At 45.9% G+C, this 10,605-nt stretch overlaps 1 protein-coding gene across 1 annotated transcript in view; it reads right to left on the bottom strand.

The window, feature by feature from the left end:
• Positions 1–1,088: 1,088 nt before the first annotated feature.
• LOC121302987 (STE20-like serine/threonine-protein kinase) overlaps positions 1,089–10,605 on the bottom strand; it is a 25,082-nt gene continuing 15,565 nt past the window's right edge. Inside the window, exons 8-18 of the mRNA XM_041233369.1 lie at positions 8,916–10,605; positions 8,662–8,688; positions 8,053–8,183; positions 7,085–7,208; positions 6,435–6,614; positions 4,257–4,386; positions 3,829–3,953; positions 3,328–3,516; positions 2,676–2,801; positions 2,443–2,556; positions 1,089–1,962 (exon numbers count right to left, since the gene is read on the bottom strand). The exon at positions 8,916–10,605 is cut by the window's right edge and continues 386 nt beyond it. Of these exons, the coding sequence (XP_041089303.1) occupies positions 1,834–1,962; positions 2,443–2,556; positions 2,676–2,801; positions 3,328–3,516; positions 3,829–3,953; positions 4,257–4,386; positions 6,435–6,614; positions 7,085–7,208; positions 8,053–8,183; positions 8,662–8,688; positions 8,916–10,605 (2,965 nt within the window). The 3' untranslated portion in view covers positions 1,089–1,833. The remainder of the gene's footprint in view (positions 1,963–2,442; positions 2,557–2,675; positions 2,802–3,327; positions 3,517–3,828; positions 3,954–4,256; positions 4,387–6,434; positions 6,615–7,084; positions 7,209–8,052; positions 8,184–8,661; positions 8,689–8,915) is intronic.

Genomic DNA, 10,605 nt, shown 5'->3' with positions numbered 1-10,605 from the left:
CTCTGACTGCACACGTGTCACACATAAAGAGTTAAAGTTGCTCATTTTGTTCCCTGTTGTAAAGACTTCCAATACATGAGAGTAGATGTTAAAACTTCATGCTGATTTGAACTCTGCTCTCGCCAAGATAAGCACCAAATAAGATGTAGCTTTACAGTAAACTAATGTGATCCATCTGCGTCTCCATCCATTTGTGTTTCCTTCCATCTGATGATGTAGATATCCTTCTGTCTGGTGTTGATGGCTGAAGTGTAATGCTGGCTCCAGGGATCAGCTCATTTTGCCTCCCCAGCGCATCAGTGCACACAACGGCTGCGATGCTGGCTCCGGGGCTCAACCCAGTGCGATCTCCCCAGTGCATCAGCATGACAACCGTCTGAACTGAGCTAAGTAGGGTACATCTCTGGGGTCTTCAAGTGGGCACCTTCCATCCTCTGTGTTTCGTTGACTAGCCCACAACACCTCAAGAGGGCTCGACAGTGATTCTGGCGTCCCAGCACCACCCCCCTCCATCCCCCACTCAGCTCAGCCCACAATCGATCCTACGTAGGTTTGAGTTAATGCACAGTTTTCAGCAGAGCAGTATTTCCTTAACCCATAAAGTGCTACTTCGTAATTCTTTCGTGCATTTTTAACCTGCATCTACCTGTTATTTCACTCTATAGTGTTATGATAACCATCTCTAATTTTGTTAAATGCAAAAGTGAAGTCTAAATGTGATGTATCGAATGGCATAAATACAGCCTGGGTTCTGATTTCTCAAAGAAAACAGGATTTGGTACTTAATGGGTTAAAAGCAGTAACATAAACATGTTTGTCTTTGCCGAGTATTTGCCTTGATCGTTTATTTACACTGCAACCCTGAGCGGAACCCGAGATACAGTCAAACTACTTGCAGCTGGGGAACTGAAGGTCGTTTCAGCTCAGAAACGAAACAATAATTTAAAAAGGGAGAAATTTTTCTTAAAAAAAAACATCAGTTATTATTACAGTAAAAAAAAAAGACAGTAGGTCCAGCACAACTGTCAATGTACAAAAGAGATTTATTAATCATATTTACAGAAAAAAGAAATATACACTGAGCCCAATTTTTTTAGTAGAAATTAAAATACTGTTTTCCGTTTATGTGAAATATTTTTGACTTAAAGTAAGTAATCCCTGCGATTGGATTAATTAAGAAGCGTCACATTTCAATTGGAATTCAGTTACTGTCTTGTGATGTCATTCCCAGTGGTTCTGAATTCTGTTGCTCCAGTATTGAGGTATTATCATTTGAAATCTGCCTTTACCTGCTATTGAGTTGCTTTGAGATCCTGAAGAGAATCCTAACTGCTGAGCACTGAAAGGCCTGCCGCGTTCCATTCTGATCATGTGACACAGTCCCCTCTACCCTGCATATATAGCGACAAAGACAGGAGGGGGGGCTGACAGAGTTGAAAGGTAATATTGTCACGTGAATGGAATGAGGGCTCTCCAGACAAGCTCTAAGCAGTTCAAAGCCAGGCAGAGGCAGAAGTACGTCAATGAAACTCATATTTAGAGCAACAGAACCCAGAACCACATAGATTGATTACATTTTAAACAACATTTGAAGTTACTGACTGGTACATATAAATTACAAGTTTTTTTTGGGATGTACACAAAAGGTTTAAATTATTTTCAATGTATGTACCTTTCATACTTGTATATACTGGTTATATACACACAATGGCGAGTGGGAGAGGTTTGAAGGGGTATTCAGAATCCATTCCCTCCTAGATTTCCCACAGCTCCACCTGGGAATTCCTGCAAAGAAGCCGTGTTGGGAATTCCAGATTTTCAGGTATCGGGACGCTAGTCGGAGAAGCTGAGGCTGGGCAGGAATCGGGAGAGCCTGTTCCCAGCACGGGTCTCCGGCTCGCTGCCCCTCCTAGGGACCTGGTTCTTAGTCTTGCGTCTTCGAGCCAAATCCTCCTCCAACACCTAGAAGCACAGGCAGGGCTGGGACTGTGTGATCGATGTGAAATCACTGACAAGCACAGACAGGGCTGGGACTGTGTGATCGATGTGCACACTCACTGACAAGCACAGACAAGCACCTCCATCCCCCCACCCTTTACATATCTGCCTCGTCCTCCACGATTAACACAGATTTCTTTTTGTGTAGTGGGAACACAAGTTGACAAAAGAAAATGACCTATTAATCAACTATGCCATTATTTCCCTTATAATCAGTGAATATTTAACCTAAATCTGTACAAAATAAAAATATTCAAATGTATGTGTGTGTCGCTGTTTTTGTGGGAGGCTGTGTGTGTGTGTTTTAGCGTCTCTATATGTGTGTGTGTCTGTGTTGATTTGTGGAGTGTGGCTGTGTACGTGAGTGTGTGTCATTCTGTGTGTGTGTCTATTCTGTGTGTTAGTGTCTGTGTCTCTGGTCTCTATGCTGTGAATATATTGTACCTCCTTGCGACAGGCCAGCCTCTCTCTCCACTCGCTCAGCTCCATGGTGTGCTCTTCCTCCAGAGCTCGTATCTTCCTCTTCTCTCTCTCCACCAGCAGGTGCAGCTTCTCGTTCTGCACACCAGGGGAAACAATATCCCTTTTAACACAGCGGCTGTCCATAATCACCTGCAACACTGCTCCCTGCCCCTCTCTCTGACAATGCTGCTGCCTCTCTGCCCTGGAGGTGTTACCTGAAGCTGCTGCAGCTCTGCGCTGTTGCTGTCACACTGCTCCTGCAGTTCTCTGAGTCGCTGCTCGTGGTTTTGCTGTTGCCTCAATCGTTCTGCTTTCTGACGAGATTCCTCCTCTGCCTGGAACTGCAGAACGTGGAGAAGGTTAGAACTTTGTGTTGCTCGACCGCATTATCTCCACTGGCCACTCTTCAGAATCCTGCAACTGTTGCTGGAAAGGCTAGTAGCACGGTCCTTTTTCTAAGCATAAACAACAAACTTGGTAGCACCTTAATGCTAAGCGAACTGCTGGCCTCTGGAGGACAAAGGCCAGCCCTGCAGGTGTCCGCTCTGAGCTCGCTGGGCGCCTGGCTGGTCGGGTCTGCTGTAGCACGATGAGAAGCAGTTCCTTCTGGTTTTTGGCTCCCTAACCTGCGGGAGCGCCAAGGCCACTACGATGCTCCCTCTGGAATCCCTCCCGAAGACCGGTGACCCTGCACACCACATGGCTGTGCTTTTACCAGGTGAGCCACTCCGGAACATCGTGCCATTTAATGTGCTTTTTTTTTTCTTCTTTCAGAAGCTACAAACCGACTGTAGAAAGAATAACACTTTGTGGCTCTCCCCTCTGCCCTGTGCCGGTCTTGTGAGAGCGTGCAATACCAGCACTGACCTGCGTGAGGCGCTGTCTCTGCTCGGCACCGCTGCTTACACCCTGGATTTTTAGGCTCTGTTTGAACAGCGCTAGCCGTGCCTTGGCATCGCAACGCTGGTTCTTGGGCAGCCGAGCACGCTCCTGGGCTTGATGGGAACGCAGGTCCTCCAGCAGGGAATGGTGGAAACGACTGGCTCGCTCTCTCTCCTGAGAGAGAGACAGAGTGAGAGAGGAGTAGGGGAGAAAGGGTGAGACAAGGGGAAGGGGTGAGAGAAAAGGGGAGAAGGGGGAGACGAGGGTGTGAGAGGATATGGGAGAAAGGGGAGGGGGGGTGAGATAGCAGGGCAGAGGAGAGGGCATGGAGAGGAGGAGGAGGTGAAAAAAGGGGGTGGGAGAGGAAGAGGGGAGAGGGTAAGAGAGGAGGGTTAGAAACGGGAAAGGGGGTAAGAGAGGATGAGTGGGATAGATAGAGAGAGGGTGAGGGGAGGAAGGGCTGTGGGATGTACAGGGGAGCCTCACCTTTCCGTGCCTCTTCAGCAGCTGCTGTCTCTGCAGAGATAACTGCTCTTTCACCTGCTGCTTGAACAGGTGGTATTTCTCCTGAAGGTGGCGTTGTTCTAGTTCCCAGATCACAGACTCGCGGGCTGCAGGGGGGGAGAGAGAGAGAGAGAGAGAGAGAGAGAGAGAGAGAGAGAGAGAGAGAGAGAGAGAGAGAGAGAGAGAGAGAGAGAGAGGGTTGTGAGACAAATCTGTCTAAAAGCCTATGTAAATATGTATTTGTCTGTGGGTCTGTGTATACATAACACAGACACCCAGACACACATATATATATATATATATTATATATCTATATATATATATATATATATATATATATATATATATATATATATATATATATATATATATATATATATATATATTCTATTCTAGGAAGCCGCTCATACCCCTCTTGAGCTGCTGGATCTTAGTGAGAGACTCCCACTCCACTGCCGCCACCTTCCTCTTGTGCTCCTGAACTGCTTTCTGCAGAGCGTCGTTCAGATCCTGCTGCTGCTTCTGCAAGAACTTGTGCTCCTGGAGAGAGCAGAGTGGAGAAGATACAATCAGACACTACAGCCTCAACACTGACTACAGCAGAGAAGATACAATCAGACACTACAGCCTCAACACTGACTACAGCAGAGAGGATACAATCAGACACTACAGCCTCAACACTGACTACAGCAGAGAGGATACAATCAGACACTACAGCCTCAACACTGACTACAGCAGAGAAGATACAATCAGACACTACAGCCTCAACACTGACTACAGCAGAGAAGATACAATCAGACACTACAGCCTCAACACTGACTACAGCAGAGAGGATACAATCAGACACTACAGCCTCAACACTGACTACAGCAGAGAGGATACAATGAGATACTACAGCCTCAACACTGACTACAGCAGAGAGGATACAATCAGACACTTCACTGATAACAGATTAATATGCTGCATGTTGACTACTAAAAGCATGATTCGCACGGGACTAAAAACCAGGTGTCCTCAGAGATGGTCAAAGGCAGAGGACATCTAATAACCTCCCAGGCGTGGATTAGCTTTCATCAAGGAAAGTCTGTAAATTAAAAATGAAATGTGATGTTTGTGGCCAGAGAAGGTGCTTTTGTGCACAATTTGTAGACAATGAACTGGATGTAAATAACTAATTTAGTTGTACCTTCTTTTCCAAAGTCTAGAATAACCATTTCACCCCTTGCGTGATGTGTATTTCCATTCATACCTTCAACTGCATCGTTCAAAGCATCCATTTTTTGGGTCACAAATTATGTTTTGTATTTTCGCCCGTCCCCAATTTGATTATGCCCAATCGTAGTTTTACTGAACTGGAGAATCTCAGGACAGTTTGTGCCAATTTTATGGTTTTATGGTTCATTGTAAAGGTTGGTATTGCTTTGAGGCGAACACCCTGGAAATGCTCCCATGTTTGATTCTCACAGGAGTAAAAAGACACAGGGGGGGCTCCCGAGTGGCGCATCCAGAAAAAGCACTACATGTGGAGTGCAGGGTGCGCCCTATAGCCCGGGGTCGTGAGTGGTGAGGCGAGGATACAGATAATAATTGTCCTGTAAAGAAAACTGAAGACCCCTGAGAAAATTATCTGGGATAAAAGTAAACGGATGGTTTGCATGGGACTAAATTTCACTGATGTTGGTAAAAATTCAGAATCCATCTGTTTATCTGGTGATTGCTAGTCCCGTGAGAATCAGGCTTAAGACCAGTTTACCCTTTCAGTCTTTTCAAACTAAAAACCATAGATGGTATACTACGAAATATAGCAGAGATCAATAAGTCATATATAGCTTAAGAGACATCCATAGGGCAGCCCTGACTTAGTTGAAGCCACCACCTCAATGGATCACTCCTTTGAGAGCAATGGTAATGATGGAGCCACCCCTATCTGGAACACTCCTTTGAGAGCAATGGTAATGATGGAGCCACCCCTATCTGGAACACTCCTTTGAGAGCAATGGTAATGATGGAGCCACCCCTATCTGGAACACTCCTTTGAGAGCAATGGTAATGATGGAGCCACCCCTATCTGGATCACTTGCATGAGAGCAATGGTAATGATGGAGCCACCCTATCTGGAACACTCCTTTGAGAGCAATGGTAATGATGGAGCCACCCCTATCTGGAACACTCCTTTGAGAGCAATGGTAATGATGGAGCCACCCCTATCTAGGTCACTCGCATGAGAGCAATGGTAATGATGGAGCCACCCCTATCTGGATCACTAGCATGAGAGCAATGGTAACACTGGTGCAACCTCTTTGGATCACTTAGATGACGCCATTAAGATCACTTCAATTTGTGTTCAAGATGGGAGTGATGACAGCATTACCTTAGGGATCGCTGAGATGAAACCACAACCCTGGATCTTTTTTTCCAACCCGGTTCTAAATGATTTGAACTAATTAAACCTCCAGTCTGACCCTGAAGTAGTTAATTGTATAATTGTACCTGTTAAACCTGGAGTGGAATGGACCTCCAGGACCGGGACTGGAGACCCCTGATCGACTCACACACGAGAGCAATGGTAATGCAATGGTAATCCCTACCTCTCTGGAGTCTGTCCTGAGCAGCTGGCTGCGTCGCGCGTACTCCTTCTCCTGCAGAGCTTTGAGCCGCCGCGCCTCGTCCCGCAGCTTCACGGTGTGATCCTGCTCCATCCGCTCGCTGGACTGACGGTACTGTCGCTCCACCTTCTCAATCTCCTGGTCGTAGTACTGCTTCTTACCCTGCCCAGTAACCACACAAACAGACACACAGTGACACTTCCAACAACCTCCCGCAAGGCTGGTTTCTACTTGCGACTACAGGGAGACGGGTGTGCGACGTGACCAAGGTTGAGAAACATTCAGAGGTACAAACCACAAGAAACTAGAGTCGACAAAAGTTTTGAATAGTGCCTTCTTCAGTGTAGCAAAATGTTGATTTTATTTTCTTATAGTGTGAAGGAGGCTGTAGTCGAAACGTGGGTCTGCTTGACCTACTTCGTCTGATCCACATAGTTTCTTATAGTGTGAAGGCGGTGCCAGACGAAATGTTTGTCTACTTGATTGTTTCTTTTTTTTATTTTGTTCTTGGAATTTTGAAGCGATCGCTCTCTCTTGTGTTGCAGGGGATGGTCCTGGGGAAGGGGGCGGGGCTGTGAAGGCTGGAGGGCAAGGGTCTTGGGGCAGGGGGCGGGGCTCTGGGGCTGTCTTACCGTCATCTCCTGCTCGATGTGCCTGAACATCTGCTCTCTCTGCTGCTGCAGCCTCTGCTCCAGCTGGGTCTGCTCACGCTGCTCCTCCTTCTGCAGCAGTCTGAGCGCGTGCAGCTCCTGACGTCTAGGGGCAGAGAAGGAGGGCTGGTATTAATCAAGGTTTGCTCTGGCTTTCTATCCCCCTTAACCCTCCTGTTTGTTAGGTTGAGAGATTCAGCTACCAGCTGAACTAGACGTGCATACTGATAAATCCTCTCCTGATCAAACTCCTCAATAATACGATAGCATTTCAAAAAGCTCTGCAAATGTCTGTATTATTCTTTAAGTGCTGGATGCAGAAGCAGCTACCTCCTTTGTGTATGTCCATGTTATGAGATTCTCCCCCTTTTTTCTGCTTCACTCGGCTCCTTTCAGTCTCACTCAGTCATTGAAAGGTTTTTTTGACTTTTTTTCCAGAGAAAAAACGACTAGAGACCTGTGCTTGATGTCTTTTTGATGAAGTCGGACAGGGTCTGACATTGGACTGGAAAGGAAAAATTGTAATGTCGGACCTGGTCCAACATAGGGCCGCAAAGGTTTAATAAAAAGCAAGATAGTTTATTGGATTCTTCTCATCACAAAACACACAGATACATACAAGCAGAGGAGCATAGTCTAGCAGTGCTCAGGGAAAGCACATGTTACTGGGTAGCTGGCTAGGTGAGGCTCCAATAGGGCACCAGGGCCACTGATTGATTATTGAATGTTTTGGCTCACAAAATAAAAGCCATGGATCACTAACTGATTGTTGATTGATTGTTGTATCTCTACAGTGTGGCTCTGCTCTCGTCTATCTGACCGATCGCTAATCGAGTGTTGATTGATTGTTGTATCTCTACGGTGTGGCTCTGCTCTCGTCTATCTGACCGATCACTAATCGATGTTGATTGATTGTGGTATCTCGATGGCAGTGTTTCTGCTCCGTATACCTGACCGATCGCAGCTGCTCGTCCTTCTTGTCGTTGTCGCTCACAATCTTGGACGTCGTCACGCTCACTTCCTTCCCATCCACAATGAACTTTCGGGTCTTCTTAACCGTCTTCCTGTTTATAGTAGTCTCCTGCGGCAAAATGTAATACATAAATATACAATATAAAATGTCAAATTATCAAATCTAGAATATAATGTATAATTGTCAAATATAAAACATCTAATCTAAAATATAATATGTAAATAATGTCAAATATAATGTGTAAATAGCAAATGTAAACTACAATATATAAATATGTAAAAAAGATAATGTATAAATATAAAAAATTAGATATAGCGTGCTGTGTAAGATACAAGCTGATTTTCTTTTGTATCGTACGATTTTGCACAAGATTATCGGCTTGCATAGCATGTAGAATTTCTTTTTTGTAGAACAAGAAAAAGGGTCCTGCCAATTTAGCAAAACGATCAGTTCCTATTTGAATCTATTCATGATCAACATATATTTTCTACATATGTCAACTAACAATTCGCACAGAGTTGTCTACAGTTAGTAAACTAATAAAAGTAATTCAGAGATTGTATTTGTTATAGCAGAATAAACTTACCCCCTCGTTTACCAGGGCACTCATCCTCTGGAAGATAAAGCAAATATATAATGTAGTTAAACAATAAATACAACCTGTATAATGAATTTAGTTTTGGAATAATACTGATGTCTTAGAATTTTCATAAGGTTACATTTCCTTACTGCAGATTTCCTTACTGTTTTGGGATCTGAACTTCTGAACTAAATTGGGAATTCCAAATCAATTAGAAAAACTACTGCCAAGCAAAGTGCTGCTTCTGTAATATTCCTAACCTTGAAATAAAGGCCAGCCCCATTGCCACTGGCAGGGGACTCCTGATCCTCTGTGTTGTCATTGACACAGTTCCTCTCTGGGGGGTCTTCTTGCTCCCCGAGCGGGGCAAGATTCCCATCCGATCCTGCTGTGCCATTGACTGCGGCTGTGCCCAGTTGCGACTCCTCCTCATCGTCTCTTAGCCTGACTGTTGCCTGTCTCTCGTCCTCTTCCTGGCAGATGAAGTTCACTCTTTTCACAGATTTCTTCGGTTTGGCGGAATCAGTTTCGTCGGGAGCGAGGGAGATTGGTGCCTCCCGGTTCATCCCGTTTGAATTCCCACTTCTAGGAGAGTCTTTGTCATTCCCAGGTTGGATCCCAGTTGGCTTTAAAGAATCTTTTTGTAAGTCCTCGGCTGGCCCTATTCCTCCTGGAGCTTCTTTAATCCTGATCCCAGAATCCTGGACATTCAGATCTAGCCTCTCCAGGTTTTCCTCAAGCGCAGCTTTCCCTTCTCTGGTCAGGGAGTCTTTGGCCTCCCCTTGTGAAGATGTCTTCTCCACTTCTGTTTTTTCAGGGTCTTCAGTTTGTGTGACCCCCTGATCCAAGCTTTCCCTATCTATACACCTGTCAGGTTCAGTCTCAACCTGTGCCTTTGTGAATTCCTCTACTCCTAACAGTCCTTGAGTCTCCTCTATGCTAGCTGGGGAGACAACACCACTGACCTGTTCCTTGCTCAGCCTGCCCAAGTCTAAAACACGCTTTGGCTTCTCCAAGGGGGCTGCTTTAAGTTCAACCAGCACACCTTTCACAGCCAAGTCCAGTGTGTCCACTACAGGACAAGTGTGCCCAGATGCCCGTAATACACAGGGAGCCCCTGCCAAGTCTAAGTACGACAGCTCCGTGAAGTCAGGAGGGTGTTTGGCTGACCTGCTACCGGGCAGATCCAGGTGCTCTTTGGAAGCAGGACAGATGGGGTCAGTTTGAACCACAGGCAGCGGTTGTTGGGCTGGAGTTAAACTGTCATGGTTCTCTAAGGTGGCAACCTCAGATTTATATGTGTCCCCTTCTGCGCTGTCTTCCCCTTTGCTGCCCACCTCAGCTGTGGAATGACCCTCTGCTTTCTCCCCTAGTGTTTTGAAATCTTTGGTATCTCCAGAACAGAACTCCAATGGCTGATCTGCTTCTTGTAGATCTTCTAAATCATGTTGATCTGATTTGCAAAGCTCAGCAACGGGAACTCCTGCTGTCTCATCCCTTCCTACAAGTCTCTGTACACTCTCCATACCCTCCCCAATATCACAGTCCGATCCCAGCAGCACAACCACACTGTCCTTCTCAGTTTCGTAGTCAGTGATGACCGTACCTCCCTGAGGAGGTCCATCCGAACCCCAGTGTACTCCATTCTCCACTCCACTTATCCCAGACTCCTCTGCAGACACTGCTTGACTTTGCAGTTCTGTGGTGACTTCTCCTGTGAAGAAACTACTGCCTTCAGTTTCAGGCAGTAGTCCTCTGTAGGTACAAGCAGACCTGACGTTCCCAGCCTGGTCACTGGATATGAGGTGTTCCGAGCTTGAGGGCTGGGAGAGATTGAGCACATTGGGTGAGTCGACCCCCTTTAACATCCTGATAACAGACTCTTGATCCTGGATACTGTCTTCATTCCAGTAGTAGGATTTGCAACGCCTTTGGCTACAGGAAGAGGGA

This window comes from Polyodon spathula, chromosome 31 (genome assembly GCF_017654505.1).
Source record: "Polyodon spathula isolate WHYD16114869_AA chromosome 31, ASM1765450v1, whole genome shotgun sequence".
Classification (NCBI taxonomy): Eukaryota; Metazoa; Chordata; class Actinopteri; order Acipenseriformes; family Polyodontidae; genus Polyodon; species Polyodon spathula.
This window is presented reverse-complemented; position numbering and strand designations above follow the sequence as displayed.